This window comes from Artemia sp. Qi Xiang Cuo, chromosome 1 (genome assembly GCF_049724085.1).
Source record: "Artemia sp. Qi Xiang Cuo chromosome 1, ASM4972408v1, whole genome shotgun sequence".
In the NCBI taxonomy this organism is placed as follows: domain Eukaryota; kingdom Metazoa; phylum Arthropoda; class Branchiopoda; order Anostraca; family Artemiidae; genus Artemia; species Artemia sp. Qi Xiang Cuo.
This window is the reverse complement of record NC_142794.1, coordinates 48,994,921-49,008,902: the sequence shown is the minus strand read 5'-3', so window position 1 is coordinate 49,008,902 and position 13,982 is coordinate 48,994,921. Positions and strand designations below refer to the sequence as shown.

The following is a 13,982-nucleotide window of genomic DNA, read 5'->3' as shown; positions in this document are numbered from 1 at the left end:
ATATATATATATATAAATATATAAATATATATATATATATATATATATATATATATATATATATATATATATATATATATATATATATATATATATATATATATATATATATATATATATATATATATATATATATATATATATATATATATATATATATATATATATATATATATATAAATGTAAATACATATAGCCTATATTAAATTAATCGAGACAATGCACCTTTTTCGGAGACTTCTAGGAAGGTCATGTTCCTTTCTTCCCTTTGACCAATGGGCTGCTTTGCCGCAATTCTCTCACCAGTCTGCCCATGATCTTTAACATATATTTGCAACATGGTCTCCTTAGATCCTCTATTCCCTTGGTCACTCAAAAGGCTTCCTAGAATACACTAATATTGAAGTTGCGCCAAACATAATAGGTTTGGTGTAAAATAAGATTTTAGTTTAAGCTAGAACTGAAAGTTTCGGGTTGTCGTGGGCAACTGTGATCCCAATACTCCTCCTTAAATAGTTATTAAATATGTTTTAGTTGCCCTATATTTTTAAGTTTAGTCTTTAATAAATTGTTGTTTTTCCAGGATTTTTTTTTTATCTTCTCAGTGCATTTCCAGAGTATTAAGAATATTTCATTATTTTTATGCTCTATTTTAAAAACTAGAGCCTACAAAATAGATCACAAAAATACGCATATATGAACTCTTTTATCAAATTTCTTCCTCACATGTGTACAAGGAGTATGTTAAAAGGTTTTTGAGGGGAAAAAATGTTTTGAAAATAATCTAAGATTTTTTTTTTTTGGATGAGTAACTTCCATCTTGAATGGTCCAATTTATTTTCAACGGTGATGACAGCTGTTAAGAAATTATCACTTGTTTCTGTTTTGAGAGCGTAGGAACGTAAGGTGTTGGTGGATAGTCTCGCCTCGCTTAGTGTGAATGGGGTAATTGGAAGAACCAGAGGTACTTCGATTTTATTCTCTCGTCCTTTTCTTTAAAACTCAACAATACGGCATTGGTAAAGTGCCATGGACAGCAACTTCATTGTCCCAGTGAACATAATTCTCAAACATAAACTCACCATTGTTTGGTAGAAGTCCTCAATCTGTGTCTAGGGGGATAAAATCAGTTAAATCTCGTGACTCTAATGAGCGTGTGGTGTTTTCTGTTTTCTTAGCAAACAAATTGTTTGAAGTATGTATGAAGGGAGGCTGAACTGACTTCTTTCGGGGGTTATTGATAATAATTATAGAGATGGGAACAGTTATTCTCATATTCTCACCCTTATCAATGCTATCCAGTAGAATTTATATATATATATATATATATATATATATATATATATATATATATATATATATATATATATATATATATATATATATATATATATATATATATATATTTATGGATTATTACCAAGCAAAATGCTCTCGTTACAAATTCAAATTATCGATTTTTTTTGCAATTTATCAGGCGCTTTTCAAGGGACCACAAAACAAGTTCTAATTATTGAGATATTCAAATTACCGAGTGTCAAATTATTGAGAATTAACTACACTGCTGCTACTACTATTACAGCTGGTGCTATTACTACTACTACTACTAAAACTAAGGGTATTAAGGCGAAAAATTTGTGAAATATTGAAATTGTTTTTAAATAACTTGGGAAACACTATGCCCACGAGGGTCGTTAAGAGAACGTATCAGTAATGTTTCAGGAACGATTGATGGTATTAGTGCTAGGACTTTTATGAGAAAACAAAGTACATTTTAAATGTTTTCACTTTTTTGACTTTAATGAATACAAATATTATTAAGACTTTAAGGAACAAATGTCAATGTATGTATATTAAAGTGATAATCCATGTTAAATTTTTTTTCAGTAAAGGGAAAATTATGTTCTGATCTTGAGAAGCCATGGGTGTTGTCAGCCCTACTCATATTAATTTCTGCTCGTTTTGATTTTGACTTGGTTATTTATTGTAGTTTTTGTTCGTTTTGGGTTTTATATATTTATTGATGGTGATTTGTGTTATTTCTACTCATGGAAGGTTATTTGACTTCATTGCTGTTTATTTCAGTATAATGGAGCTCTTTACTTTTCTTTGTAAAATCTATTTTTCATAAATTGTATTTTTTAAATTAATTCAAAACTAAAATGAATTCAATTTACAACGGCTAGTGACATTTTGGGCTAATCGTTGCTTTTATCGGTTAAGTATAAACGTATACCGTAGTAGTATGTTATCTGTGAATATTACTACTACAACTACTACTACTACTACTACTACTACTACTACTAACAACTCACCGCAGCACAAAGCCGCCTGAGACCAACAAAGCTATGCACGCTCCTCCTCCGTCCCAATATATTCAAAGCCTCCTTTTTTACACCCTCCCAGGAAGTTCCCATTTTATTTAAACGAGGATGACCTGCTTTCCATTCAGCCCTAGACGGTTGGCCGAATAGGACAATATTCGCCGATCTGTTATCCTTCATCCGCACAACTAGCCACCTCAACCTTTCTTTCATTATAGCCCTAGAGAGCGGTATTGAACCTCATTTTTGTACAGCCTATTGCTTGCAATACGGTCAGTTAGCCTGGTACGCAGAACAATCCGTAAGCAATTTCTCTGGAAAACATCTAGCAAATCTTCATCCGCTTTTCGGAGCGCCCATTCTTCAGCGCCATATTTGACAACTGTCATGACTGTAGTTTCTAATGTTCTTATCTTGGTTTGCTGACTTATCTTCCTATTCTTCCAAACTGTTTTTTAACTGTGAAAAAACACCCTAAGCCTTGGCTATTCTACTTTTAACATCTTCACTGCTCCCACCATCTGTACTAATAATACTACCAAGGTAAGCGAAGCAGCCCACCTGATTAATCCTTTTGTTACTCAAAAGTCACCTTTTCATCTTCACTTATTCCTAGCCTTAATGACTTAGTCTTTTTAACATTAATTTCAAACCCATTCTAGTACCCTGAACTCGCAAAACCTCCCAAAGTTCATTCATTTTGCTCACACTTTTATCTAGGATGCTAAAATCATCAGCATAATCTAAGTGCCAGGAGACTTTTTCCTTCCCATTTGATTCCATGGTGCTCCATTGCCTTTCCTGTGCTCCTTAAGACAAAGTCCATCAAAATAATCCATATAAAGGGGAATAGAACACAACACTGCTAAACTCCTGATTTAATACAAAACCAACTACTAACCTCATTTCCTACATTAACCGCAGGAGTGTTATTCTCGTACATAGCACTAACCACTTTAATGTATTTGTCTGGTATATCATACAAGGATAAAATTTTTACTAAAGCTCTTCTATCAACAGAATTGAACGTTTGCTCATAATCTATAAAACTGAGGACCAAAGTTGCTTGACAACTCAGGCACTTCTCAATTACTAACCTGAGAGTGAAAGTTAATAAAGCTCCAGGTGCTGATAGGGTTGTAAATAAGTTTCTTAAATATGGTGGCTCTGAGGTTAAAAAAGTTACTGAAGATTATGAATAGGATTTTGGAAAAAGGGGAAGTACCAAGTGATTTTAGGAAAACCTCAATTAAACCATTGTATAAGAAAGGTGGTAAGAGTGAGTGTGGGAATTATCGAGGCATTAGTCTAGTCTCTGTAGGTAGCAAATTACTTCGTAATATGATACTTTTTAGACTGAGAGATGCCGTAGACAAAGTTTTAAGAGAAAAACATTGCGGTTTTAGAAAAGGTAGAGAATGTGTTAATCATATATTTCCTTTTAGGTTAATTATTAAGAAGGGCTTTAGTTGTCAAAGTCCTTTGGTTCTCGGTTCTATAGATTATAGGCAACTGTTTGATTCTCTTGATAAAAGAGCTTCAGCAAAGGTTTATCCTTGCATTGTATACCAGACAAATACATTAAAGTGATTAGTGCTATGTACAAGAATAACACGGCTGCAGTTAAGGTAGGAAATGAGGTTAGCAGCTGGTTTTGTATTAAATCAGGAGTTAAGCAGGGCTGTGTTCTATCTCACTTTATGTGGATTATTTTGAGGGAGTTCGTATTAAGGAGCAGAGAAAAGGCAATGGAAGACCACGGAATCAAATGGGGATGGAAAAGTCTCCTGGACTTAGTTTATGCTGACGATTTAAGCATCCTAGAGGAAAGTGTGAGCAAAATGAATGAAATTTTAGAGGTTTTGCGGCTTCAGGGTAGTAGAATAGGTTTGAAAATTAAGTTTAAGAAGACTAAGTCACTAAGGCTAGGAATAAGTGAAGATGAAAAGGTGACGTTGGGTGGCGAAAGGATTGATCAAGTGGACAGTTTTACTTACGTTGGTAGCATTATTAGTAAAGATAGTAGAAGCAGTGAAGATGTTAAAAGTAGAATAGCCAAGGCAGAGGGTGTTTTTTCAAAATTAAAAAAAGTTTGGAAGAATAGGAAGATAAGTCTGAAAATCAAGATTAGAATATCAGAAGCTACAGTGATGACATTAGCCAAATATGGCTCTGAAGTATGGGCGCTTCGAAAAGCGGATCAAGATTTGCTAGATGCATTCCAGAGAAATTGCTTAAGGGTTGTTCTGGGTACCCGTATGACTGACCGTATTTCAAACAAGAGGCTGTACGAAAAATGTGGTTCAATACCGCTCTCTAGGGCTACAATGAAAGAAAGGTTGAGATGGCTAGGGCACGTTGCGCGGATGAAGGATGACAGATTGCCGAAGATTGTTATTTTTGACCGACCGTCTAGGGCTAAACGGAAAGCTGGTCCTCCTCGTCTAGGATGTGAGGACGTCATAAAGAAAGATTTAAAGGAAATGGGAACTTCGTGACAGGGTGTAAAAAGGGAGGGTTTGAAAAGATTGGGATGGAGGAGGAGCGTGCGTAGCTGTGTTGGCCTCAGGCGGCTTGGTGACGCGGTGAGTTGTTAGTAGTAGTAGTAGTAGTAGTGTCATTTGAACCAGGGCTCCTAAGCATAAGGGAATGGCACACTAGTAAACTGAACTACCAAGCCAATGATGATTTGATGTTCTTAGAAATACATTCTAAGCAATAGGTTTAAAGGTAATAAATATTCTTTTCCCTAATGAGTTGCTTAGTATGGGTATTTGCGAGAATCCCAATGCCCCAATACAGGGCCCTAATCTCCCCCCAACCTTTTTGCCCCCTTACTTATTTGTTATTTCTTCTGAACTTGGAAATTATTGAACTTTTTTATATTGTTTAAAATGACATTACATATACTTATAACGAAAGAAATTCACTTGTGACATTTTCGAAATATGAAATGAAAACAGTATACATATGCCAGTCGTAATTTTTCCTTCTAGAAAAAAAAACAATATTTTTAGTGTCATTATTTTGTTTTGACTTGGATATTTTTTCAATTTTTTTTCTAGTCTTAAAATGATATTACATATTCTTATAAAAAAAGAAATTAACTTTTGATATTATTAAAAAACGAAATTAAAATTATATAGGCTACATATGCTAGTCATGAGTTTTACTTTTAGAAAAAACAATATTTGTAATTCGAATTTTTTCGAACCTAGAAATTGTTTTAACTTTTATTTTCATGTCTTAAAAATGATATTACACATACTTAAAAAAGAATAAATTCCCTTTCGATAATTTTGAAATAAGAAATAAAATGGCATACATATACTAGTCGTGATGTTTTCTCTTAGAAAACAATATTTGTAATGGCATTTTTGGAACTTCCAGTGCCAACGTGTAGGATGAAGAAGGAGCCGTCGTAACAAGAACAGGCTTTGCCGAGCTTACCTGTCAGATGTCCAATATTTTAACACGTTTCTGTAACCCAAGTAGGAAGTGTTGTTGTTAAACATGAACATAAATTTTTGTGTGTGTTAGTTTGCTAGTAATCAGCAGTGCGAGAGTCACTCCTAAATGAACAAAGCAGAGTAAAAGTGCCAAGAACAGTGAAAATAAAATAGATTTCTAAACAGTTTGATCGGTACAAGTAACATCAACAATGAAAATGAAATAGTATTTGAATCATTTTAGTGATTTGTAAAGATCCCAAGAACAATGAAAATGAAGTGATATTTGTACAGGTTCGAACAATAAAAATATCAAGAAGAGTGAAAATGAAAGGGGATTTGAATCGTTTTGATATATAAAACTACCAAGAACATGGACAATGAAAAGAGTATTTGAACCAATTTGGTGAGTTAAAGTACCAAGAACACTAAAAATGAAATGGGCTTGAAACATTCTGATCGATAAAAGTATCAAGCACAGTGAAAATGAAATATGATCGGAAACGGTTCGATTAGTAAAAGTAGCAAGACAAGTTAATATTTAATAGGATTTGAAATCATTTGATCAGTTAAAGTAAAAAGAACAATGAAAATGAAAGGAGGTTTTAACCGGCTGGATTGGTAAAAATACCAAGAACAGTGAAAAGGAAGTAGAGTATAAAACAGAATGATCAATAAAAATACCAAGAACAATGAAAATGAAAGGGTATTTGAATCAGTTTGATTTATCGGTAATTGCCCCAAGAACAATGAAAATGAAATGATATTTGAATTGGATTGATCGATATTTGAATAGGTTTGATCGATGAATGTACCAAGAAGATTGAAAATGAAAGGGGATTTGAATTGGTTCGGTCAGACACAATGAAAAGAGTATTTGAATCAGTTTGACCTGTCAAAGTATCGAGGACACTGGACATTAAATAGGGGTTGAAAAACTTTGATCAGTTCAAAACCCGTTAAAAAATAGTCTCATAAGAAAATTTTGCCATTAAAACTCATTCAGCAAGGATAGCTATTATTTGGTTACGACATAGGCAGCGCGGTAGCGCTGCCTAAGTAAAGAACGATGTGGGCACAATGTGTTTTTTCTCCACCTGGGCACTTCGTATCGAAGGAGTTGTCGTAGATACTTCGAAAAGGGTTCATTCGATTGGAAATTGGAATGGCTAGTGCCAATTTTAATAGTCGTAAGTGATTGAAGGGCAATTAGCCCCCCCACGCCCATCATTCCCCCAAACACGTCCAATCAAAAGTTTGAGACAGCCCTTTTGTTCAGCGTAGGGCTAGTTGATTTCCAGATAAAAAATATGTTTTTAAAGAGGGCAATCCCCGACAATCTTCAGGGCAAGGGTCTAGATCTATGTCCTGGAGGCATAAAGTTTTTTATAAAAGGCGTTGCCGTTGAAACTTCAAAAAAGGCATATTATATTGGAAATTCAAAGGGCTAATGCGCTTTTTAATAGTCGAAACTGATTGGAGGGCAACTAGCCTCCCAACGCCCATCATTCCCCCAAGCACATCCAATAAAAATTTTGATATAGCCATTTTGTTCAGCGTAGTTTGTTTCCAGATAGAAAATATATTTTTGAGGAGGACACTCCCCCATAACCCTCAGGGCAAGGGTTTTAAGTTATGCCCTGGAGGCATTTGAGGTTTTTATAGACGGCGTTGTCGTAGAAACTTTAAAAAAGGCTCCTTCGATTGGAAATTCAAAGTGCTAGTGCACTTTTTAATAGTTGAAAGTGATTGGAGGGCAACTAGCCCCACCCCCCTTCACGCCCATCATTCCCCCAAACACGTCCAATCAAAATTTTGAGATAGCCATTTTGTTCAGTGTAGCTGTTTTCCAGATAGAAAATATGTTTTTGAGGAGGACACTCCCTCACAACCCTCTTGGCAAGGGTTTTAATTTATGGCCTGGGGGCATATAATGTTTTTATAGAAGGTGTTGTCACAGAAACTTGAAAACAGGCTCGTTCGATTGGAAATTCAAAGGGCTAGTGTCCTTATTAATATACGGAGGTGATTGGAGGGCAACTAGCCCCCCCACCCACGCCCATCATTACCCCGAACACATCCAATCAAAATTTTGAGATAGCCATATTGTACAATGTAGTTTTAAGTTCTGGAAATTAGGTCTTTGAGGATGGCAACCTCCTCACAACCCTCAGGACAAGGGTTGTAAGTAATGCCCTGGGGGCATATAAGGTTTTTATAGAAAGCGGTGCCGTTGAAAGTTCAAAAAGGGCTCATTTGATTAGAAATTGAAATGGCTTGTGCCCTTTTTAATAGTCAAAAGTAATTGGAAGGCAACTAACACCTCTTCCACACTCACCATTTCCCAAAACTCATCCAATCAAAAATGTGAGGCAGCTTTTTTGTTCCACGCCGTTTAAAGTTCAGGAAATCGTACCTTTGAGCAGGACACTCCCCCCACAGTCTTCAGAGCAAGGGTTATAAGTTATGCCCTGGGCCACCTGCCATCCCAAGGCCAGAACATAATTTGCACTTTACTGAAAAAAATATAAATGTTTATACTTTTATAACTTCAATAAATCAAATAATATTAAGATTTTGATTACTAAATATCAGTAAATGTATATTAAACTGACAATGCACATTCATTTGTATCTGCCTTTTTTTGTCTTTGGCAAATTCCAAATTATAATTTTATCATTCATTTTAGATCACCCGGTTCACACAACTCGACTCTAACAACTGTTTTTATTATCGAGTATCCCTCCCGCATATATCTCCCGCATCTGTCCTGATAACCACCGTGTCTCATTTGTCATATATAAAAGAGTGGGTATAATGTACAAGTACCCTTTCCTCTGGTCCAATCTATATGGTCACTTAAAAAGGAGCTTTATATTTACGTTTGAATGAGCTCACTTCCAATTATCTTGGACCTTTGGTTTGATATAATCACCCCTGGGAAAAAACAAAACAAATAAACATTCATCGACGATGTTTCTTCGGAAAAAAAAGCGAAATTCCACATTTTGACGATTGAAGCATGAAGCTCTACAGTAGGGTTCTCTGATACGATTTACCTAATAAAGAGCTTTTGAATAAGATCGCTTGCTTTTAATAGGGGGGGGGGAGTTCCCTTTTTTAGATCAGGCCAACTTTCTCAGATTTTTTGTTTTGGGTGGGTAACAATAAACTGAAAGAATTTTAAATATTTAGAATTAGCGTGAAAAGCCAATACTGCCGGGGTAGTTTTGGTGAATATTGGTCCAAGTCACTCTTTACTTCCAGTTCTTTTTCACAAATTATTTGATAAGATTCTCTTGTGATGATTTTTTTTTTTTAACTGGTACATTATTTTTAGTTGAATAGGACAATAAAAAAAGAGGGTCAATTTGACAACTGGATAGTAAGTTTAAATTTTGTTTTTCTTTCGCTATTCTATTTTTTTTTCTTAATGTAGGAATATATAACGGATTTAAGTTCGAGGAGAAGAATTGTCCTGTTGTGAAAGAGGTATATTTTACATGGCCGTTATAAAATCAAAACGTGGTATCTATGCAGGCAGGATGATTTTTGAGTATCTCTACTCCTTGTGTAAACTATTCTAAGGCGTAGGAAATTGCATAAAGACAAGTCTACATCTGTTATAATCTACTAAAGCAATCTTTCTGTAATTTTGTTTTGATTTTGATTTTCTTTTAATATTAAATTCATAATAATTAAATATATTATTGATTAAACAAATTGATCACTTTGCCAGAAATTCTTGCGGTTTAAAATTTACTGTATTTTGTTTCATTTTTCATAGGGCCGTTTTTTAGCACTAAGATCTTACATCTTAGATCTTGCATCTTTCTGCAAAGATTATTGTTTTTTAACTCATCTTTGTTCTAAGATCTTACAGCTCACTGATGTTAGAAAAAAGTGTAAAGACCGCCACTGTTCTGCCATATAGAAAAATAGGCCCGTATTTTAGCACTAAGATCTTACATCTACGATCTTACATCTTTCTGCAAAGATTATTGTTTTTTAAGTCATTTTGTTCTAAGATCTTACAGCTCACTGATGTTTGCAAAAAGTGGGAAGGCCTCCATTTTTCTGCCATATAGGACAATGACGAGAGAACTTTGATGATATACTCATCATTCCGCTGATTAGAGCAGAATGATAATAGACGTTTGTATAAAAACGACAAAAAATGTAAGATATTAATTCAAAGATTTCACTTTTAAGCGTTTTCTGACAAAAGATGTAAGATCTTAGCACATTGATGAGTGAAAAAACAGGCCTAATGATGAGAGAACTTTGATGATATACTCATCATTGTTCTTAGACCGCTGTTTTTTGTATTATTTTTGTTTTTAATAATTTCTCTCTGTCTCTCTTTTAAAAAATAACTCCATCTTAAAGTGCCATATACCACCTCCCAAAGCGGTAAGGTAGGAATGCTTTATAGGTGTAGTATTATTATCTCAATGGCAGTAAATTCGTAATTAGAATTTTAAAATCTTGTAGGCTTCCTCTTTAAACCCCATCAGTAAGCGAAAACTAAAAATCGCACGATGAAAAAGCCATAAGGCCTATTGGCTGTTGTTTTTTTGTATTATATATTTTTTTTAATAATTTCTCTCTGTCTCTCTTTTAAAAAATAGCTCCATCTTAAAGTGCCATATACCACCTTCCAAAGTGGTAAGGTAGGAATGCTATATAGTGGTAGCATTATTATCTCGATGGCAGTAAATTCGTAATTGGAATTATAAATCTACCTTTTTGTAGGCTTCCTCTTTAAACCCAATCAGTAAGCGAAAACTGAAAATCACGCGATGAAAAAGCCATAATGCTTATTGGCTGTTGTTTTTTACATTATTTATGTTTTTAATCATTTCTCTCTTTCTCTCTTTTAAAAAACAACTCCATCTTAAAGTGCCATATACCACCTTCCAAAGTGGTAAGGTAGGAATGCTTTATAGTGGTAGTATAATTATCTCGATGGCAGTAAATTCATAACTGGAATTTTAAAATCTACCTTTTTGTAGGCTTCCTCTTTAAACCCCATCAGTAAGATCAAACTAAAAATTGCGCGATGAAAAAGCCATAACAGTAGATTGCTACATTATACTTTGCTTAATGCCCTAGGAATCACAGTGCTATTTGCTTAATGCTCTACACCTTTTCAAAGAGAGTAAGTATCCCCTCACAATGTCGTATGGATTCTAAGGGTTTATGTTCCTTACCATGCTATTACCATGCTTTTCATGAGAAAGATGGAGTTCAAGGATGATTTACTCATCTCTCTCTCTCTCTCTATCCCACTCAATTTGTTGATATTAGCTCAGTTTCATTTTGGCAGTGAGAGTGTCAACATATGAAAAAATGTTCAATACATGTCCACTATGCATGTACACACTGGAAAGCTGGTCATCATTTGAGAATTGTACAATGATTGATGAGTATGATGAAAAGTGCAGATTATGCAACACGTGTAAATTGCATAGAGGATATGCTGTACAAATGAAAGGTTGTAATTCCTGTATTGAAGGGGTGTGTGCCTTTTACCCTAGAAGACTCCTATGTTCTAATTGCCTCTATTGTAAATGCGATCAGTGGGAGAATACATACCCTGGTATGATTGGGAAGAATCCTAAGCGTAATTTTAGTTTATTGCTAAGAGATTGGTATCGTCGTAGCTTTAAATTTTATTGGGAGGAGGAGCCGGGTCAACGATTCAACTGTTGGAACAACACAAGAATTTGGTTTCTACGTCATCGTTGTGAAGACAATGACTATTATGATTATAAGCCCACTGGTTTTTACTTGGCTGTGACGGAATGTGATTCGCCACTTGAGGACACTGTTTGCGAAATTGCTTCAAATAAGCAAATTAAAACATGTGAATTCTATAGAATTAATGAGAATAGTATAATTGACTATACAGAGAGATATGATAAGAGTAAACTTACACTCTATTGTAGAAAATGCGACCCTCACATTGCAGAACATCAGGATCAATATACTGTGAATTCAGATAATCTACCTGCATTAGTTGTTCTCGAAAAATACCTATACCTAGTAGAAGATGAAATCTAAAGAGTAGAAAAGTCATTTTTATCATGTAGATACATTATTTTTATGAATAAACAATTTCACATACATTTTTAGAACATTTTATTCGTAGGGCACTAAAATCAATATTAAACACGCTTGTAAGTATATTTTCCACTAGAAAGTCGTTCAATCGAGGAAGGTCAAAGTAAATGTTGAGAAACTGCTTGTAGGTATATCCAAGACATCTAAACATGAAAAAGAGTAGTCCATAAAAGCCGCATGTCTTTGTCGTTAAATCCTGTTCTCTCCTTTAATTTTGAATAATAGTTTTCCAACTTCTCTCAATAAAGTTGCTGATGTGTGGAGTGTAGAATTTATATGATAGGCCAAGAGGATAAAAAAAATTCAATATTCTTCGCTGTTTTAAAGATGCATAGCCAATGGCCTGTCTTTCTAGTCGATGGACTGCTATTAACAATGATTAGGGTATTGCTAACACTCGGAATTTTTTCAATGAAGTCCGATGGTATGCAGTAGGACTTGTACTGGGACATGTATGGGTCCATATTAAATACGCTGATTATTTGGTTTGTGTTCATGGTGCTAGGTCTAGTACAACACTGCCGTCGGGTGTGATTTTCCAATAGGTTTCAAATTGACTCAATGATATTAGCGTGATACTCTTAGTCAAAGCATCGGCAAATGTGCACTCTAAGCGTACATTCCTTGTTCGTACTATTCTCATATCCTGGGTCCCCGACAAGTCCAAAACAATTACACCATGATTGTTTGAAAACATTGAATCAGTTATTCCATTTTCAAATAGTTGGGAAAAATGATCTAGGGATTGCATGGTCAACTCATTGAGAGTTCTATAGGATTTTTTGTCAAATGATAGAGTCTAGTAGGTGTGGTAGTATTTTCCAAAATTGATTTAAAATCTTCTTCTTCTTCTTCATATTTTAGTGGTGTCGAGGGAGCATGTTCAATTAATTTTTTTAGAATTTGCCTATTGCTAATAAGGCTTTTGAGAAAGTTTAATGTATTTAGAAAGTTGTATAGATGAGCCTATTATTAACATAAAAAAACAGCACTTTACAAATAATACATTACAGAAAAAAAACACATAAAACAAGAAAAATACACTTTTTTTTAATTTATTTATAGGAAAAAACATAAATATTTATTTTAAAAATGCACTAGAAAAAGAGTATTTTAATAAATATACTTTATTGATAAAAAATACACTTAAAATAATATCCCTTTTTTACACCATTTTTAATTTGAATGCAACAACATGTATATTTACAAAAGTACAAAAAAATCTGCTCTAAGTAAAAAAAAGATACCGTTGGTGGCGGTACCCCCCGCTGGCGGCCGGCCGGGGTGGTCGAAGGTCCCCCTGGGCCACGAGCCCCCCCCAAGTTTTGTAAAAAAAGTGTTATATTATTTTAAAAATATTTCTTATAAATAAAGTATATTTATTACAATGCTTTTTTCTAGTGCATTTTTAAAATAAATGTTTATGTTTTTTCCTATAATTAAAAAAAATATATTTTCCTTGTTTAATGCGTTTTTTTTTCTGTAATATATTATTTTTAAAGTGTTGTTTTTTTATCTTAATAATACAAGAAATATGATTCTTTATTGATTTTGTTCTCACTATTCCTGAACGGAGTAGTACTAATAGGGAAATTATTTAGTCATTAGGAAATTATAGCCTACAGTTAGTTATAGGTGAACTGTTAAAGGGAACATGTATCAATTTAAAACAACATTCAGATCGTTTCTGTGCGGTCCATCAATGTCAGGCAAAACGAAACTCTTAACTAAAATAATTAAAAATTGCGATAAAATGTTTGGGGAAAAGTCGAAAAAAATCTACTATTGTTACAGTATTTGGCAGGAGTCATGCGATAAAATAATAGTAATTGGCAAATCGGGGTTAGTACAGATACAATTCATACAGAGACTTGATGTTTACAACATTATTGAACCAAACACTTGGCTGATTATTGACGATTTAGCTGAATCCATTGAAAAATGGTCCCAGGTAATACTACAACTGTTCACCCTTCACTCTCATCATGAACAGATTTCCATTACTCTAGTTCTACACAATCTCTTTCATCAGAGCAAGTGTATGTGAACACTTGCATTGAAATACACCTACTATATCATCTAC

At 34.1% G+C, this 13,982-nt stretch overlaps 1 protein-coding gene across 1 annotated transcript in view; it reads right to left on the bottom strand.

Moving 5' to 3' along the window:
• Positions 1 to 202: 202 nt before the first annotated feature.
• LOC148956421 (calcitonin receptor-like) overlaps positions 203 to 13,982 on the bottom strand; it is a 308,161-nt gene continuing 294,381 nt past the window's right edge. The window contains exon 8 of the mRNA XM_089090777.1: positions 203 to 384. Within this exon, the coding sequence (XP_088946903.1) occupies positions 203 to 384 (182 nt within the window). The remainder of the gene's footprint in view (positions 385 to 13,982) is intronic.